This window comes from Mus caroli, unplaced genomic scaffold (assembly GCF_978045245.1).
Source record: "Mus caroli unplaced genomic scaffold, Mus_caroli_1 scaffold_19, whole genome shotgun sequence".
Lineage (NCBI taxonomy): Eukaryota > Metazoa > Chordata > Mammalia > Rodentia > Muridae > Mus > Mus caroli.
In genome coordinates, this window is record NW_028227274.1 from 44,500,463 (window position 1) to 44,520,523 (window position 20,061).

General features: G+C 44.1%; 1 protein-coding gene and 1 non-coding gene across 2 annotated transcripts; both read right to left on the reverse strand.

The window, feature by feature from the left end:
* Positions 1–668: 668 nt before the first annotated feature.
* Positions 669–830, reverse strand: LOC115029968 (U1 spliceosomal RNA). Its single transcript, XR_003835520.1, has one exon. It is a non-coding gene; the product is annotated as a U1 spliceosomal RNA (small nuclear RNA).
* Positions 831–2,671: 1,841 nt separating this feature from the next.
* On the reverse strand, positions 2,672–19,218 carry Ticam2 (TIR domain containing adaptor molecule 2). The gene is made up of 3 exons (XM_021150628.2): positions 19,012–19,218; positions 17,573–17,675; positions 2,672–5,784 (listed from the first exon to the last, which is right to left on the reverse strand). The coding sequence occupies exon 3, from the start codon at positions 5,724–5,726 to the stop codon at positions 5,028–5,030; it is 699 nt and encodes a 232-aa protein (XP_021006287.1). The 5' UTR covers positions 5,727–5,784; positions 17,573–17,675; positions 19,012–19,218; the 3' UTR covers positions 2,672–5,027.
* Between the last annotated feature and the right edge of the window lie 843 nt (positions 19,219–20,061).

Genomic DNA, 20,061 nt, shown 5'->3' on the forward strand with positions numbered 1-20,061 from the left:
ATTTAATATAAGTAGTGTCACCCAGAAAGTGGGAACCTTGGTTGAGAAATGCCTGTAGAGAAATGCCTGTAGTGGAATTGTTTTCTTGGTTGATGAGTGATGTGGGAGGGCCCAGCCCACTGGGGGCCAGGGCCACCTACCTGGTGGTCCTGGGAGATGTAAGAAAGGTACCCCAAACATGATCCTGGCAAGCCTAAGCAGAGTTCCTCTGTGCTTCTGCTTCCCTTTCTGCCTCCAGGGTTCCGAATTAGATTCCTGCCCTAACGTCTCAGTGTTGGACTGTGATCTCAGAGTTGTGAGATGAAATAAACCCAAGGTGGTTTCAAGTCAGTACTTTACCACAGCAACAGAAAGCCAGCTAGGACAATGTGAACCACCCACAGTCCTCAAGAGTAACTTTTGTGTGTGTGTGGGTGGGTGGGGGGACTGGAGAGATGGTTCCGTAGTTAAGAGCACTGACTGCTCTTCCAGAGCTCCTGAGTTCAAATCCCAGCAACTACATGTAACGGGATCTGATGCAGTCTTCTGGTGTATCTGAAGACAACTACAGGGTACTCATAAAAATAAATCTTTAGAGAAGAACCCCGAGATTCAGCAAGGTTTATGGATAGCTGACTACATGTGTGTACACCCAAAGCTCCAATGTGGAATCTTTTTTTTTTTTTTTTATTGAGAGCGCGAACGCAGTCCCCCACTACCACAAATTATGCAGTCGAGTTTCCCGCATTTGGGGAAATCGCAGGGGTCAGCACATCCGGAGTGCAATGGATAAGCCTCGCCCTGGGAAAACCACCTTCGTGATCATGGTATCTCCCCTGCCAGGTAAGTATTCCAATGTGGAATCTTAATCCACAAAATGACGGTGTAACCAGATCGGACCTTTGAGAACTGGGGAAGAGGGCTCTGCCCTCAAGAATAGGACTCGTGCTCTGACGAAATGTGCTTTCAGTCACCTGTTTCCTGTGAGGATGCAACAAGAAAATGCCATCTCTGGCCAACGGGTCCTCACTAGACAGCAGATGTGTTAGTACCTTGACCTTGAATTTCTCAGGATTCAGATCTGTTAGCACTCTCTTCTGCACAGACTGTCCAGTCTGCGGAGTTCTGCTGTAGTGGCCAAAGGGCATGGCCCTGCTTCTCTGCAGCTTTCTTAGCCCTGATTCTTGCTTTAATGTTAGTTTTAACAAGGTTCTGCTAACCACAGCATTTTAATGATGATTGAGTTAACCCTTACAGTTAGCCTTCAGGTCCAAATTATGTTTATTAAAAAAATATATTTGGGGAAGGGTTTGTTTCTGTGGGAGAAAGAAATAACAAAGGACCAAGTTGGGATGCAAATCTGGGTAGTTTTTGATGTTGTAACGGTGTTCCAGGGTGTCGTGGGGTTGATCCATGGCAGGAAGAGTTTATCCAATGATGAGGTGAAGGAACTTAGAAGCACCAGAAGGGCTGGAGAGATGGCTCAGCGGTTAAGAGCACTGTCTGCTCTTTCAGAGATCCTGAGGTCAATTCCCAGCAACCACATAACCATCTACAATGAGATCTAGTGCCCTCTTCTGGCCTAGGTCTGCATGGCAGGCAGAGTGCTGTATACATAATAAATCTTAAAAAAAAAATCAGCCAGAAGTCAGAATAGATCTTCAATATCAGTGCATATTATCATTTTTAATTACACACTAATGAAATACTTTTCCTCCTCAGGTGGCTCACTCCCAAAGACTTAGTAGTCTAGATACTGTCACGTCTGTGTGTCTGTCCAACCCGGAGCAGCCTTGGCACTCCCAGGGGGAAACACAACTGGGAAACTGAAAATGGCCAAGCAAAAAGCTGGGAAGGCTTGGGCTTATGGTTTGTTTGTTTGTTTGTTTGTTTGTGGGGGCATGTTGTCAGCTTCTTGCTTTGTTTTTACTTTTTAAAGTTACTGGGGCAGAATGCACATAAGGAAATGTACTGTTAAGACGTTACAATCGCCGGGCGTGGTGGCGCACGCCTTTAATCCCAGCACTCGGGAGGCAGAGGCAGGCGGATTTCTGAGTTCGAGGCCAGCCTGGTCTACAAAGTGAGTGCCAGGACAGCCAGGGCTACACAGAGAAACCCTGTCTCGAAAAACCAAAAAAAAAAAAAAAAAAAAAAAAAAAAGACGTTACAATCATTTTAAAGCATATGTTTACATAGCACTGGGTACACGCACAACGTATACAATCAGGCCTTTTTCAGAACTTCCTCATTACTCCAAAGCCAACTCTTCAGCTACTGAAAAATTAACATCTTACTTCTCACTCCATCTCTGTGAGTGCGCCTCATATATGTGTAATCATGAAATATTTGTCCTTTTAAATACAATGCTCGGGCTGGTGAGATGGCTCAGTGGGTAAGAGCACCTGACTGCTCTTCCGAAGGTCTGGAGTTCAAATCCCAGCAACCACATGGTGGCTCACAATCATTCGTAACGAGATCTGACTCCCTCTTTTGGAGTGTCTGAGGACAGCTACAGTGTACTTACATATAATCAATCAATAAATAAATCTTAAAAAAAAAATAAAATAAATACAAGGCTCATTCCTGTTTTAGCACAAGTCAGAATTTTATTATTTTTAAAGTCTGTATATTTCACTGTGTGAAAAGAAGCCTGGTCTTGTGTGACCCTGTTAAGCCACCTCCCCTTCCGGGATGCCTTGTTCACTCAGTTAAAGAATACTCTCTCTTTAGGTCATGGGGAATTGTTGGTCAGACCTACCTCTGATCCTGCTGCAGCAGCTCCACATGGGTGGCACAGAGTACCCAGGGCATTTCACTGGTACTTGGCAGAATTTCTCAGAACAGTCAGTGTGCGTAATTAAAGCTACGTATGTGCACATAAACCCAGATCCAAGATGACGCCCATGCGTTGGCCTATTTTTGTCATTGGTTATTTTCATGAAGATTTCTTGCTGCTTTCAATACCTACAATTAATTACTCAGCACTTAAAATTGATTTCTTCATCATAAAAAAAAAAAAAAAATTGCTGAGCTCCAGGTTGCCTGGGACATTACACCATGTTCTCTGAGAAGCCCAGGATGGTATTTCTCAGAATGCTTTTCCTCAGTCTGCACTGGAGATGAGACCAATAGTCAACTTAAAGAATAAAAAGGTTTATTGAAGAAGTGCCATTGAGCATCAGTTCCAGCTTGGCAGGCGTGTGAAGGGTGGGCGGTTCATGTTTTATGAGTACCTGACACTTGAGACACAGAGAGCATTATGGTAGTAATAATTAATAATAATAACAATAAGCTCAAAGCTAAGTAGTAAGTTACCATGACAAAGAGGGTCGAGAAAATGCTATGAAAGCAGTCCCCTTCTCTGAGAACCCAACACCAGGTCTGACTGTGGGCCACAGTAGTAAACAGTGGCCCCTGGGGATTCGGAGAAGGGAGGATTAGGAGACAGGCAAACTAGGGAGAAGGTATTCATGAATTCCTATAAAAATATGTATCTTTTTAAAAACCTGAGTAGCAGGGTGTGGCAGTGCCCATCTTTAATCATAGCACTGTCAGGATCAGAGGCAGGTGGATCTCCGTGAGTTTGAAGCCAATCTCGTTTACATGGCAAATTTCAGGCCAGCCAGGGCTAGATAGTGAGACCCTGTACAAAACCAAACCCAAAGACCCAAGTACAGGCATATATAGTAATTCTTTCCTGTGACTGCAGTAGATATCGATGATGATGCAAATATACAAAAATATCTATCTGTTCGTTGTAAGCATGCGTCATGCCTTCTGCAATGATTACATTATGTTTCACCTCATAAAAGTTTCAGGCTCTGCTTATTGCTTTCTGGCTTCGGTTTTTCCCATCCTGGGAGAGAGAGGACAAAAGCCTTTAGAGACCCATCAATCCAACCCTTTTATTTCACAGACAAAGGAGAATAGCTGCCCACTGGCACATTCATCCTCAGGGGCAGAGATTGGACTGCAAGTAGGTCTCCTGATTCCCAGTGGGCACTTTCGCCTAGCCACATGCCCCGTCTGTACTTGTTTAAACTGCTTCAGTCTCAAATGGGTTGAAGTTCTATGAGGGGGAAGGTACAGGTCTGTGTAGGCCTCCCTGGTTTGCTTGCATGCTCCCGCCTCCCCCCTCATAGCCCTAGATAAGAAATATTCCCCGAGTTAAACACTGTGTGCAAGGGACATTTCTAAAGGCTAACATGAGAGGTTATTGATTTTAAAGGCAAACAGCTGGCGAGTCACATATTTTTCACAAGCTCTGTGAATTAAAGCCCTGGTCACAGAAGACACCTATAAGATGAGGGCCCATCTCTACAGAGTCCCTCACTATCACACTCTCGAAAGAATTGCTAATTTGTGGTAGGAACTAGTTCCAAATTCCAGCAGAAATAAAACCACACATGGCTGGATTATTTCCAAAAGCCTGACTGTTCTGACTTTTTTTTTTTTCCCTGAGACCATTTCTTTGTGTAGCCCTGGATATTCTGGAACTCGCTCTGTAAGCCAGGCTGGCCTATGAACTCAGATCTTCCTGCCTCTGCCTCCCTAGTGCTGGGACTAAAGGTGACCCTGACCCTGACCTCTACTTCTGATCTCCAACTTATTACGTCAGTACTGCAGGTGCCCCATTCTGCATGCTTCTGTGTGACAGCCCCAGGATGCTTTGCCGTAACTAAAATTCATGAAAGAAGCAGGAAGGGAAGTGGTCAGACCTGTCCTGGCCAGAGCCATTTCCCTCAAGTCTTTTGAGAATTTTCAATATCGTATTTTGCCACATGTGCCTGTTTATGGCTCAACACAAGAAATGAGTTAAGAATATTCATGAACTATGAAAACTTTAAGTGCCAGAAGCTCTGACAGTCTTGAGTTTGTCATTCGAAAGTAGCCCAGTCCTAGGGCTGCAGAAGTGTACCTTTCTTGTGCGCCACAGAGCTCTTGGAAGCAGACGACTCACGTCTAAGCATCTCTTAGAAACTACTCTCTCAAGTGAAGATGAATCATTTTGTTTACAAAGCAGGAGCCAGCCGGGTGTGTGCTCCGTTTCAGGCAATGAACTGTTTCTGCGACACACTTCGTGTCTCTTTCCATATACTTTGTTGCCTCTCAAATACAGACTCCCGGAAAATTCTCTCCACTTGTGTGGAAAAGCCTTGACTTTCTTCCTCTAAGGCATTGATGGTTTGCAGCGCCAAGGGAGTCCGTTCCCGGGGAAGAGGGCTGTTCAGGGGCCGCATGGGTATGACGGAGTTGTACTTGTGCTGCCTGCTCACAGAATTCATCAGGGAAGTGTAGAACTGGAAGTTACACCAGGTGTCTCTTAGGAAGTTCTCAGTCAGTAACAAGATGGTCCAGGCCGACCCATTGACCGCATCGTCTAGATTCTGCAAATGCAGTCTTCCACAGGGCATCTCAGCGAAAACGATCCCCGGCCTGATACCAAAGTCGTTTTGCAGTAGATCCTGGACTCTGAGCGCCTCGTCGGTGTCATCTTCTGCATGAAGTATCACAAATTTGAGGAACTCTTCTTCAGCTTGCTCCTCGGGCCCCACCCCCTTGGCCTCAGGTCGGTCCTGCTCTCCTGTTGGTGGCTCTGCTCCACTTCTCTGCTCCACAGAACCACACAAGGAGGCATCCTCAGAATTCTTGGAGTCTGACTCATGGCCGTCTTGATCGGCATCCACACTGTCTTTTTTATGCCAAGAAAGGGGGCACTTATCTAGTTTAGACTTCCCAACACCCATGACAGACTGGTAGGGCAGACGAGGGAGCTTTATTTGAGTATCTGCGTTTCTTTTCAATCTGAAAAGGGAAATTTCAAAGCAGAATTTTATTTGTTCAATCAAAGCGTTTAAAAGAAAAAAACTTTTGTTCAAACTGAAACAAAAAAACAAAAAACAACCAACCCCCCCCCCCCAAGAAAAACCCACAAATCCTCAAAAAGACCATAATATAAAGAAATGGCAGCCAACCAAGAAACCAAACTATCAGACTTTTTTTTTTTTTGAGCTTCACAAAGGCTGCCAGAGACAAAAGAAATCTTTTGGTAGCGAACACAAATAGGGTACAAATATCCCAAAGATGAGCGATGGCTGCTCCACTGAGTCAGCACTAAGAGGTCAGAAATGTCAGAAATGGAGAAGAAATTAGGATACGTAAGAGCCTCTTTTTCCAGGCAGTCCCAGGGATGTTAGAGAGCATGCATCCACCCAAGGAAAGGGAACATCTCAGTTTAGATCAGAATCTAAAACCTAAGATCTGCAGCTTTCCCCAGTGACGCCAACCAAGAATGACGTGATTTCCATTCATTCTTTTGTGACCTGGAAATTCTGGAATTAGAAGAATTAGACCAGCTGAAAAAGAAAGTAATGCACATGAATGGACTTTACATAACTTCAGAAGATGCTGGCAACATTGAGTTCAAGGGAGATTCTTCCTTTCAAAAGACAGGAAACAGGATAGATAAATATTGCTTTCCTAAAGTCAGGTATAAACTACAGACTCTACTATTTATGCTCAAAGGTTCTAAATAAACTAGATTCAAAAACTGGATTAAAAAATAAACTAGGCTTTTGAGCCTCTGCTTCCACACATTCTTGGGGCTGACTTTCCCTTTCTTAATTAAATCTTCTCTGTTTATATCACTGTCCAAATGTACACAGTCCCATCCACAATGACCTAAATAATACAGCTACACACATAACTCAGATTCAGAAGTGGTGACACTGTTGATAAAAGCCCTCACTACTGCCCCTGGTTAGCGACAGAATCGATGGCCACGGCTGGTCATTTGTGGTCTTTGTACTTTAAGGTTGGACTTCAAGGTGCTAGTTGTCCAAGAGGTATTCTGAAGTGTCACCCTAAACTGTAGCCCACACACATTGCAAATAATAAAACTAAATGGATTTGCCCATTCGTCACTGTGTAGGGTTCACTGCTGTCTTTTGTGACTGGTGAGGGTCTCATGAGGTCACTGCTCATCATGTGTGTCTGTATGTGTTTAGTTTTGATAACTGTGGAGAAATATGGCAGAAAGGGTGAATAAGAACTGGTGGACATTGTTTTTAAGTAAATCTGCTGAGGAACAAAGGGCAGAATTTAGAAAGACTACTGAGGACAAGAAGTATTTGTGCAGATCTGGAGGGAGAGCGTTCGGGGTAGAGAGCCGCAAGCATACAGGTCCTGAGGCTGTTGGATGCCTGGCATCTGGAGAGCAAGGGGAAGTGGAGTATGGGTGGAGCATGAACTGAACTGTGAGCTGAGCAGGAGAGAGCCAGGCGAATGCAGAGGGGAAGCCTAGTCTGTCCAGTTTCACAGGATCAGCATTTGCACTAGGACAGAAGAAGAGAGTTAAGTGCAGATGCAAGAACGGCAGTTAGTTAGTCTGTCCTAGAAACCCAGCAGAACAAGTGGCTTGACTTGGGATGTGTTTTGAAAACAGAGCTGAAAGGAACTTGTGCTGAGTAGGCTCCAGCAACTCTGTGGTTGGGAGGGAGGTCCACAGCTGGGACACATATTTTGCATTTCCTTCCTACATACTGTATTTAAAATCTAAAGACCATGGGAGGTCATTAAAGGTAAAAATAAAGACTGGAAGAGGAAAAGTGCCCCAAGGGCTGAGCCCCTGAGGCACCCAATCATTATGGAGGTCAGGAACAGAAAGAGCTGCAAAGGAGCCGGGGTCAGAGTGGTGGGGACTTGTGCTGCCCCAGAGCCATGGGAAGAAATAGTTCAAGAGACTGCTTAACAAATGCTTAGGATTGGCCAAGGGGGGTGGGGGGGATAAGCAGTGAGAAATATGGAGAACATAGAGACGTACCATTGAGACGAGTAGACTTGCTGCAGTGGAGGTACACAGAACGCTACCATTTAGTAGAGTTCAAAAATAAGACAGAAGGAAGCAATATAAACACAAACACACACACCCTGTGTGGTGGGGTGGGGTGGGGTGGGTAGTGGTAGATATCTGCAGAAGGTCTCTCTTCTTCACTATTCCCAGTAAGATAGGAATGGAGACCTTTCTGCAAATTGTCTCATCTTATTTTGAAATGTAACAGAAGGGGCTGGAGAGATGGCTCAGCAGTTAAGAGCACTGTCTGCTCTTCTATAGTTCCTGAGTTCAATTCCCAGTCACCACATGGTGGCTCACAAACCATCTGTACTGGGGATCCGATGCCCTCTTCTGGTGTGTCTGAAGACAGTGACAGTGTACCCATATACATGAAATAAATAAATCTTTAAAAAGAAAGAAAGAGAGAGAGAGAGAGAGAAATGTCACAGGAGGTGCAATTGGGGAGAAAGGCCAAGTCTGCATGTCATTATTCCTCTCCAGACCCAAACCTGATGAGCCGCAGGCTCACTCTTTTGCCCAGAGTCTGAGTTCGGAAGGCGAGCAGGCCAGAGCAGCAGAGCCTCTCTCTACAGAAATTTCCCTGGTGGTCCCTCTGGGATGTTCCAGCTGCAAGCCATCGAATCCCACACATGACTAAAGATGGAAACGTCAATAATATGACCATCCCCTTCTTGCTAAACTTAGTCTCTCCATTCAGCTCTTTGTGACAGTTAATTTCATGTGTTGCATCAACAGGCCTTGGTAGCCCAGTGGCTGGGTAAATACCAATCTACAAAGGTGATGAACGTTTACGTCAGTAAACTCTGAGTGAATGGGATTAGCCTTCATAATGTAGATGGGCCACATCCAATCAGCTGGATGTCCTGAGGAAGGATTCTGCCAGCAGAAGGCAACACAGCCTTTAGACTCAAGAATGTCTCAACTCTTTGTTGCTATTATTACTGTCTGTTGTTGTTGTTATCCTGGGCTGGAGATCGAACCTAGTACTTGCCAGCGGGGCGCTTTCCCACTGAGAAATATCCCAAGGCCCAGGGATGCACTCTGAATTCATTTCAGACTGGTTTGGCCCTACTTAAACCTCTCAGTCCTGCAAACCAATTCTTTAAAATGTATCTTCTCCCGAGCCTCCATTCATATCATATTGGTCCTGATGTTCCGGAAGGAACTCTAACACCATCTCCCTTGGAAGGCTGGAGAGGCAGCTTAGCTGATAGAACGCTTACCTTAGAGTTTCCCAACACTAGGTTAAAAGTTAATGCTTATCTTTCAAAAACATTGTGTGACTATCTGAGAAGACATGCCCTCCAATGGTAGGAGTAAAATAATAATAATAATAATAATAATCTGATAAAAGACATAGACACATAAAACTTTCCGTCTGCCTGCATGTTTATCACAGGAGAAGGTTCAACGTTTAAATGAGTACTTTTGAAATGTAATGCATTTAAAATCCTAGTATGTCTGTGACACGTGAGCCAGAGAACCTTTTTTTTTCTTTCATATCTGAACTGCGCCATCTTGTGGTAGAAATACGCACTACAGTTTCTTGTCCAAGTAAGGTTTCACACTTGTTGTTATTTACAGATTTTGCTGGAAAGGTAGTCTGCATCTAGACTTGCTGGGTTTGAAGGACATGAAACCAGGAAGGAAAAGACAGACAATTAGGAACCACTGCCTTCCTGCTTTATGCAGAGCACCAGGGGCTAGGAGCTCACTCAGGAGGGCCGCCTGCAGCAGGGAGTAGCTCCGGGCTGCGAGCACCAGGAAAGCCTAATTCTCAGAGTCCTTACTGTGTCAAGATCGTTTTGCACTAGACATTTATAGGGTACAAATCTGCACATGTGGGGTACGGGTGAACAGTGGTAAGAGAGAAGGGTTGGGCAAATTAAGAGCAGAGAGACTTAAAAGTAATATTCTCTGAGAGTTTATGGCGCATACGGATCCCAGCACTCTACAGGAGGTAGAGGCAGGCTAATCTCTGAGTTTGATGCTAGCCTGGTCTACAGAGTGAGTTCCTGGATAGCCAAGACTACGAAAAGAAACTATCTTTAGAAAAATAAAAACACAAAACAAAAACAAGCAGCAACCAACTAACAAAACAAAAACAAAAACAACCCTATTATGTTCAGAGTCCTGGGGAGATGGCTCAGTAATTATTCTTATTCCTAATGACCAATTATAATATCCTGAACTCATATTGGGTTTGCTGAGGAGTCGGGTTCACTTGGGTGTTCACAATTGCCTATAACCTCAGCTCTAAAGGATCCCATGCCTTTTTCTGTCTTCTATGGCTCCTGCACTCCAGTGCAAACATCCATACACAAAAACTGCAGTCCGAGGTGGACAGGCTGCATCGCAGAGTGTCAGCACAGCATCCCTATGGTACTATTTTTTGAGACATGAAAGGTGCAAAATTGAGAGATTATGGACTCTTGTTCCATGATTCAGAGAGCAGTTGAGGATAGACAGTATGGGGCAGGGTGAGAGTTCCCGCAAGGGAGCCTTGAGAGACCATTGCGTGAAACTGTGAAGACTAACTCAAAGTTTCAGTGGAGACCCTGAGATGCTGGTGATGGCAGAACTGTGGGATGCCTGCCATGGAAATCTGTGGGCACAGAGTGGGGAGGGCCCAAGAGCAAGGCTGTGCTGCCAGTGTCAGGGCTGAAGGAGTGAGGGCTACCCAAGCCTTTTAGAGCCTGGGCAATCAAATCGTGTCAACACCAGCAGCAGCAACTCCCCTATGCCAGACAGCGAGCTGCAGGATTTGGTGTTTGCCCTGATGGCTTTTTGTTTGGATTTTGCCTGACTATGTCTTACTCTGCTTAGAGTCTTCTCTTTTAAAATAAGAATGCTAACTCCGGAAGTGGGGCTGAAAAGAGAGCTCAGAGTTACCACCGAATATTGTTCTTGCTAGTGGGCCTAGGTTCAGTTCCCAGCTCTCAAGATAGGTGGTTCATCATCTCCTGTAATTCCAGCTCCAGGGGCTCTGACATGTTTGTCTTCCAAGAACACCAGTACTCATGAGAGCACACCCATATATACATAATTAAAAATAAACCTCAAGGGACTGGAAAGATGGCTCAGTGGTTAAGAGCACTGACTGCTCTTCCGAAGGTTCTGAGTTCAAATCCCAGCAACCACATGATGGCTTACAACCATCCTTAATGACATCTGACTCCCTCTCCTGGTGTGTCTGAAGACAGCTACAGTCTACTTACATATAAAATAAATAACAAATAAATCTTTTAAAAAAGGCATAAAAAATAAAATAAAAATAAATCTCAAGGGGCTGGAAAGATGGCTCAGTGGTTAAGAGCACGGACTGCTCTTCCAAAGGTCCTGAGTTCAATTCCCAGCAACCACATGGTGGCTCACAACCATCTGTTATGAGATCTGATGCCTTCTTCTGGTGTGTCTGAAGACAGCTACAGTATACTCACTTATATATAGAACAAATAAATCTTTAAAAAAAAAGATAAATCTCAAAAACACATTTATTTTTGTCCTATTATATGTTAGAAATACGTAATTCATTTTTAAAATTTTTTTATCTGAACTTAAAATTAAGAGGATGTTGACTTTTAAAGTGTAGGAATTGTCAATGACTTTAAAGACCTGATGTCGGACTGAATTCATTTTCTAGTAATAGCTATGAACCTATGGAGACATGGAGAGGTTATGGCTTAAAAATGATGTGTTTGGTGTGAAGTTGACAAGAGAGAGGCGAACCTGCGATGGTGAGTGCTAGTTGGCAGCTTTCCTAGGATGAAGAATCACTCAGGAGCCAGGCACTCCAGCGTATCCACCAGGGATCACCTAGTAATCCCGCGCAGGGATTACTTTGATTGGTTAATTGTGATGGGAAGGCCTACTTATTGTGGTTAGCACCATTATGGGATCCTGGACTGTATAAAAAGGAGAAAATGAACTGAGAACCCATCCATCCCTCTCTGCTTCTGGATTGTGATGTAACCAGCTGGGTCAACTTCCAACCGCTTTGACTTTCCAGTGCTGGGGAAGAAGAGATCCAAGGTCTTCTACGGATTGGTAGCCAGCCAAGCTGAACTGGCTAGACTCAAGTCCCTGAGAGAAAGACCCCGCCTCAAAAATCAAGGTGGGTGGCCATCCTAAAGGACAACGCCATAGGTTGACGCCTGACTTCCATGATGCATGTGTATATGTGTGCGTGTTCAACCACACCCATGTGTTCCCACATGTACACTTACACCTGTATATACAGAAACAGTAGCAATGCTTTGGTATTAGGAAAACCATAAATATTCCTGCAGCCTGGGAGAGTTGATTAACAATTATGAGAGTGGAAGAAATATGGCTGAAGGCCTATTATGGAGGTTACTGGGTCTTGCTAGGTAGTCCAGCCTGGTCTCCCTCTGCTTCAGTCTCCTAAGCGCTGGAATTAAAGGCATCTGTTACTGCTCCTACCTTAGGAGACCTTTTCAAAGGTCAGTGAGTTCATCTCCTCTTGAGATGACGGTTAGGAAGAGAACTTACTGTTCTTATTTCCAAAAGTCACCCCCGCCTCCAGACCTGCAACACACACAGCTCTGAACACTGCTCCGTTTGATTTACAAGGAGGCAAGACCTCAAGAAGAAACACCAGTGAGAGAGACCATGGATAGCATTTTCCACAAGAGCTGACCTCTACTCTTCTTACTGACCAACATCCCTGGCCCATAATCACCATCAGTAAGTGCAAGATAGATGGGCAGATGGATTAATGGACATGTTTATCAATTTTCCCTCTTTAATCTGCTCTGCCTCCGATACTCTGCTTCTCTGTTGATGATAGTGATGCACTATCAATTTATCAAGATGAAAACTCTGGAAATCACCCTCACATTCCACCTGACCCTCCCCAGAGCGTCTCCCCATTAATCTTCAATTCTTGCAAATATGTCTCTTAAACTGTTTCAAAATTTTCCTATTTTTTCCATGGTCTTGTCTCTATGTGAGGTAAAGAATAGCATTCCTCGTTACATGATTATAAATCCCATGATCCAGCTGGTCTCATTGACCCCTCATCTCTTCTCTTTTTATGTTATTTTTAGACCAATTTTTCTGCCATGGAAAACTGATGCTATTTTTCAGTTGCTTAAAGATCCCCAGATAGTAACCGGGAACCTCCACTTTATTTGAATGCTATACCAGCCCTTCATGATCTCAGCTCTTTTTTTGTCCATACCGTCTCTCCTATTGCATTAGCGTTCAGAGATACAACACCCAACTATTGTCAACCTCTCATATCGTCTGTTCTAGCTTCATTTCTGTTGCTGTGATCAAGTATCCTGACAAAAGGTGAATTAAAAGGAAAAAGGGTTTATTTTGGCTTACAGTTCCAAGTTACAACCTGTCTGTAGTAGTTCGAGTGAGAATGGCTCAAACAACTTCATATATCTGAATGTTTGGTTCCCAGTTGTTGGAACTGTTTGGTAAGGATTAGACCTTGCTAGAGGATGCATGTCCAATGGGACCGGGCTTGGAGGTTTCAAAAGCCCGGACCAGGACCAGTCTTACTTTCTTAGCACGTGCATCAGGATGTAAGCTCTCCACCATTGCTCCAGTACTCTGCCTGCTGCTACACTTCTTGCTCTGATGGTTGTGGACTAACCTAATGGACTGTAAGTAAGCCCACAAGTTAATGTTTTCTTTTCTAAATTGCCTTGGTTATGGTGTCTCTTCACAGGAATAGAACAGTACCTAAGACACCATCATTCAGGGAAATCAAGGCAGGAAGTCAAGCAGCAAGTCATATCAGATCCACAGTCAAGAGCAAAGAGACATTAATGCAACCTTGCTTACTTGCTTAGCTCTCAGCTAACACTCTCTAGCTTTATAGAACCCAGGGCCAAAAGTCTAGAAATAGTGCCACTCAGGATGGCTGGGTCTCCCTAGATCAAGACAATCCCCTGTAGACATGCTGACATGCTAATGGGTCAACCCAATTTACACAATTTCTTTTTTTTTTTTTTTTTTTTTTGATTTTTTGAGACAGGGTTTCTCTGTGTAGCCCTGGCTGTCCTGGCACTCACTTTGTATACCAGGCTGGCCTCGAACTCAGAAATCCGCCTGCCTCTGCCTCCCGAGTGCTGGGACTAAAGGCGTGCGCCACCACGCCCGGCTTTACACAATTTCTTAAGGTGACAGTTAAATCTAACCAGCACACCATGATGTGTCTTACCTCTGTGTTTTGCCTGGTTAGAATATATATTCTCACTCTCTGCATAGATAGTGTTTTATAGTTCAAGATACTGTTTAGGGGTCATGTTGTCATAAAGTCTACCATTTCCGGGTTGAGTTGAGTAATACTCCCCTGTGTTCCTGTTCACACCTCAGCACTCTTGTTGTCCTTGCTGTCTTGGGAGGTAGCTGCTACTTCATTTTCCCAGACTTCTCCATCACTACAAACAACAGCACCATTTAGACTTGAAGTATCCTTGACACTGCCTCCTCTTTTCCTACGTGTCGCTTTTAAGTCATCACTGAGTCCTGTCAATTCCACCTCCAGATTCCTCTTAAGCTCTTCCACTTTGCCTCTCTACTGCCAAATGCTGACTCTTCAACCTCCACAGTCCCTCCCAAATCATCACGCTTTCTCTACCGTATTTTCATTTTGGATCAACATCTCTCCCTTAGTATGTATGTTTCAGTCTGTCCTAATATCTAGCTTGGTCTCCAACCAGCAGCCAGACTGAACTAAACACATATACTCAATCAGGTTAATCCGACCGGCAACCCTAAAGTGGCCCATTGTACTTAGAATCCAAACTTATTAATATGATGAATAATGTTCTATGTGGCTCCTTCTGCTCCACCATCATCTCACGTCCCTTTCCTGTATCTCTTCAGTACTTCAGCCTGTGGGTCTTCCTGGGCCCCTTTTACTTATATGGATGGCTTAGTTTCTTTCTTAGTTTCAGGGCCTATGAAGACATTTTTTATTGGATGTTTGCAGTATGAACAAAGTGAGTACATTTCCTTATTATAAGAGATCTTGCATACTGGCCATTCAATATTCTATTAGAGATTATGATGATTAATCTTCACTACCAACAAGGTTTGGATTCACGTAGGAAACACACCTCTGGGCGTATCTAGGGTGTTTCAAGAGAGGTGTAACTGAGGAGGGAACAGCCATCCTGAGTGGGTCGGCAGTCCACAGGCTTGGGACTCTGAATGAAAAGAGGAAAAGGAAAATGAAGAAAGTAAGCTGAGCATAGTTCATCTCTCATGGCTTCTTGGCTATCTGTAGGCAAAATGTGACCAGCTACCTTAGGATCTGGACACTGTGACTTCCCAGCCATGATGGACTGAAATCCTCCAAACTGTGAGCCAAAATAAACTCTCTTCCCTTAAGTTATTTTCTGTTGGGTATTTGGTAAAGTAATTAATATAGGAGCAAACAACTGAAATGCCACAGATGGGTCATAGTGGGGCACAGCTATAACCCAAGAATAAGCACGGGCTGCACTGTTCCGTGAAATGGTGATATCTTTGTGTATGTGTGTTGGGGTAGGGGAGAGCTGTGGGGTCTCTCTGTGTAGCCTGGGCTGTTTGTAGACTTGACTGGCCTCCAACTCATAGATCAACCTGCCTCTGCCTCCTGAGTCCTGGGATTAAAGGCATGTACCACCACTGCCTGGCTAAAACTGTGATACCTTTAAAACATCTGTTGCTAAACCAGGCGTGGTGGCACACGCCTTTAATCCCAGCACTTGGGAGGCAGAGGCAGGCGGATTTCTGAGTTTGAGGTCAGCCTGGTCTACAAAGTGAGTTCCAGGACAGCCAAGGCTATACAGAGAAACCCTGTCTCAAAAAAACAAAAACAAAAAAGCCAAAAAAACAAAACAAAAAAACCCCATCTGTTGCTGCTGCTAATGTTAAAATTGTATAGCTATCTTTACCTTGCTTTAAAATTCTTTTTTATTATTATTTTTAGATAAAAATCAAGCATCTTCCTTGTTTGGAGATTTGTTTTTTTTTTTTAAATACAAGTTCTCATTTTGTCTTCTAAATATAGAAAACGAAAGAAAAGAGCTACAAATGACACCACATGTCCATAACTTTATAACTTTGAATTTGGTATCATCATATTTACCAAGAATAGGCCATGATTTGGCAGGGAGTTCAATTCCCAGCAACCACGTGGTGGCTCACAACCATCTGTAATGGGATCTGATGCCCTCTTCTGGTGTGTGCCTGAAGAGAGTGACAGTGTACTCACATACATAAAATAAGTAAGTAAAATTTAAAAACAGGGAGCTGGTGAGATGGTTCAGTGGGTAAGAGCACCGACTGCTCTTCCAAAGGTACTGAGTTCAAATCCCAGCAACCACATGGTGGCTCACAACCACTCATAATGAGATCTGTCTGATACTCTCTTCTGGTGCGTTTGAAGACAGCTACAGTGAACTTATACTAATAAATAAATCTTTGAAAAAAAAATTAAAAACAATCACTGCTCTCTGGAGATCACTGCTCTCTGGAAGAGGGCTACAGAGAAGCCAGGATGGAGACAGAGACTATAATCTATGGTTTAGCTTGAGAGGAAGAAGGCAATCAGGTACAGACCTCAGGTTTTGCTTAAGGCTTAAGTGTGGGGACTTAAAAGAAGTTAAGCGTGGCATAGTGGTGCATATGTTTAACCCCAACACTCAGAAGACAGAGGAAGATGAGTCTCTGTGAGTCTGAGGCCAGCCTGGTCTATAGAGTGAATTCCAGGACAGTCCCAGTTTCAAGCAGCAGCAACAACAACAATAACAACAGCTGCAGCAGCAACAACCCAACTGAAAGAATAAAGGCAATAAGATTCCTAGGGTTGGGAACATGGCTCAGAGGTGGGTCACATACACAAGGCTCCATCCCCAGTGCTAGCAGAAAGTAACAACAGTTCCTGGATTGTGACTTTACATGAATGGCAGCAATTTTTACTGAGCTATGGACAGTTATTAAAAGAGAGAAGAAGAGAGAGGACTGACTGCGTTGTTTGTCATATTAATAGTTCTGTTTGCATAAATTAAAACATCCATCAGATTGCTACATGGACATGTCAAAAGATCTGGATGCATGCTTGCCAACCTAAAAGGAAGCAAAGATAGAGATAACAGTTGAGAAGCTGTTGCCATGGGAACTAATGGTTCTAGGTAGAAATCCTCTTGGGAGAATTTATCTCTAGAAAACGAAGATGATCAAGACCTGGGCTATGGGCTTAATGCTTTTGTGCACTTGGTAAAGATCATCCTTGTGTTATTCAAATGCTAATTTCTCTGCCCTCATATCTTGTTTCAATCTGGACATGGCATTATAAAGTTTATGTCTAGAATCTCCTGTTTCGAGTTTGTGTAATCAGTTCTTAGCATTAATTCTCTGCCTTATCAATAAATAATGATCACCCAATGATTGGGCAGAAGAGATACTAGGATGGAAATTTCCACAGGCAAAGGAAAGAGAGAGGGGAGAGAGACAGAGACAGAGACGGAGAGATTCAGATGGGCTATGAGGAGAGGGTCTGAGAAGTCACCATGGGAAAAAAAAATCTGAAGCCCAAAGATCAATAATAATATCCAAGTATCATGGCTGAGAGGTAGTCAGATTAGCTTCGGTGGTTAATATAAATCAATACTGCCCAAATAATGAGGTGCGGCTTGAAATAAACCCTGTTTTCTCTGTATGGTTACTGGGACTAGCAAAGTAAAGAAATACAGCCACCATAATACTTACATTAAAAATAACTCATTTGACACTGGGCTCTGTGGCACCTTACCATTCGGTGATTGAGACGCCTTAGCTGCCAGCGGGTGGGAGCCCAGGAGAATTCAGTCAGCTGTAAGTCAAATGAAGAAGAAAGATCATAAGCAGGAGCAGATCTAAGTCAAGAGCTACTGACTGGTCAGGAAAGATGAGAACTGAGAACTGTGGACAGACACCAGATTTCATAAGACTGCCCCTGATGACACCCAGAGCAAGCAAGGGGAAAGGGAGGGGGAGAAAAAAAATAGGAGAAGTAGGAACGGAGGCCCAGGGCAAGTCTTTCAAAGAGGTTATTTAATACAAAGGAGCCAAGAAATGGCGACATTTGTCCTGAGGGTATCACTTAAAGGTGGCATTTAACATTATGAAGTTGTTAAATTAATAAAAAAAATCCACCAAATGAGGAGCCAGTGAGACATAATTGAGCTGTATAAACGTGGTTTGTACATCAAGTCTTTGTACATTAAGTCCTCACACAGTAACGCTGACTTTGCCTCAACTCGAACTCATTATTCTACTTGATATTTATATATTGCATATTCTAATTTACAAATTATATAAATTATATGGAAAATATATAAATGTATGTATATGATGTATAAATGGCATAAAATGGAGTTAATTTTAGTTATGTCCATCACATTATAAGGTGTTGGTGTTAGGTGGAGAGTTTTTGTTGTTTGTTTTCTTTTGAAACGGGGTTGGGGTTTTTCTGTGTAGCTCTGGCTGTTCTGGAATTCTGTAGACCAGGCTGGCCTCAAACTCAAAGATCCACCTGCTTCGACCTCCTGAGTGCTGGGATTAAAGGTGCGCACCACCATCGCCCCACAAAAATGTTAGGTGGAAAAGGATTATATTTTTAAAATACTTTTTAAAAGTTTACTACTGCTCTAGAAAACTTGAGTGGTCCTAAGTAATGCAACCAGCTCACAGCTGCCAGCCCAAAGGATTTTCATTCAAATTAAACCCGGGAAAACCAGAAAGAACAGATCAAATTCACAAAACTTCCTGTACTGGCCCCGTGAGTCTGGCTGAAGCTGGCAGAGAGCACTTAAAAGACCCTGGCTATCTGCTCATGGTTGTGGGGTGTCTTTCAAAAATGATGCTCCCAGCACTTTGGAAGCTAAGGGAGGAGGATTGGAGTTTGAGGCCAGACTGAGCTATATAGAGGTGAAAGCTAACCTCGACTCTCCCTCTCCCTCTCCCGCCTTTCCTCCCCACCGCCCCCAACTCTCTCTCTATATCGAGTTTGCTACTCAAAATGAAACCCAGGACTGGCAAACAGGTGCGCGGGTTTCCCCTTTAGAAGGAGGCACTGTTCTGATGGAGAGGCTCCCAGCGTGCCTGGCCCGCACCACGGACAGACCTGGGCTGCGCGCTCGCTACTCCCCAGCCCGCCTGCAACTTGCCTGGGAAGTGGTACTGCTTGACCACGAGGCTCTTCAGTCTTCCTCTCGCACTGAGCAAACCCTTGTTGACAAGTAGCTTGCCACAGAAGTCTGAAAGTTAGGATGTGACTGTCGTAGATCTTGTCCCAAGGCCAGTGTGGCTCTGCACGCCACACCCACTGAACCCGCGGAGTGGAAGTCCAGGACTGGCCATGGAGCCCAGGGGCAGTGGACTTTGCCTTTGGAAGTCGTGCTCTGCGTGCTCTGCGGAGCCCTGGGTCTCTGGCAGACTGGGCCACCAACTACAGGGTGGGGATGCACTGTCCCCAGGAGGAAGCAGATGGCCAAGGGCGGAGGAGGGGAAACGCCGTGGGGGAACTGCCACCCAGGCAAATGCTGGCTGGGCTGCCTGGTTTTTGCTTTCTTCCTCTGAAATTTCTGCTTTTTTCCCTTTACAATATCTCTCAAATTCCAGTCTAAGAGAAACCAGGAAAGGAATTCTGCTTCTGTCTGTTCCTTAAAGTCCAAAAGCCAACTAAACTAACCACCAACAAAAGTCAAGTAAAAGTACAAACCTTCCAGATCCCCAAACTTGATTTTTACTCCAGACTCCAATGCAAGTCATAGCTCAAAAGTCTAGTTGCATCTACTCTCCCTTTTAATTCTGAAATTTTGGTGATTTTGAGACAGGATCTCACTACGCCGTTCATAATGGAACTCACTTTGTAGGATGAATAAAAATAAATAAATGAATGAATAAATAAGAAAGGACATGACTGCTCATGGGTATGGTGAAGGAGAAGGTTTATTGTAGATAAAAGGGAGAGCAAAGCTAGAAGCAGAGACATCTAAGAGAGTGGGCATGACCCTGAGCCATGGGGGGTGGGGGTGGAGGAACCCGGTGTAACAGCCAAAGGCGGCAAACGGTAAAAGAAAGGGCTGGTAACCAAAATGGGTGGGTTATATAGGGAAAAGCCAATAGGGAAGGGCAGCCTAGTGCCTGGGCTGGAGCATTCCAGGTAGTGGGAGGGGTATGCCAGCCATACCCCCGTAACAGGTAGGTACTGAGGA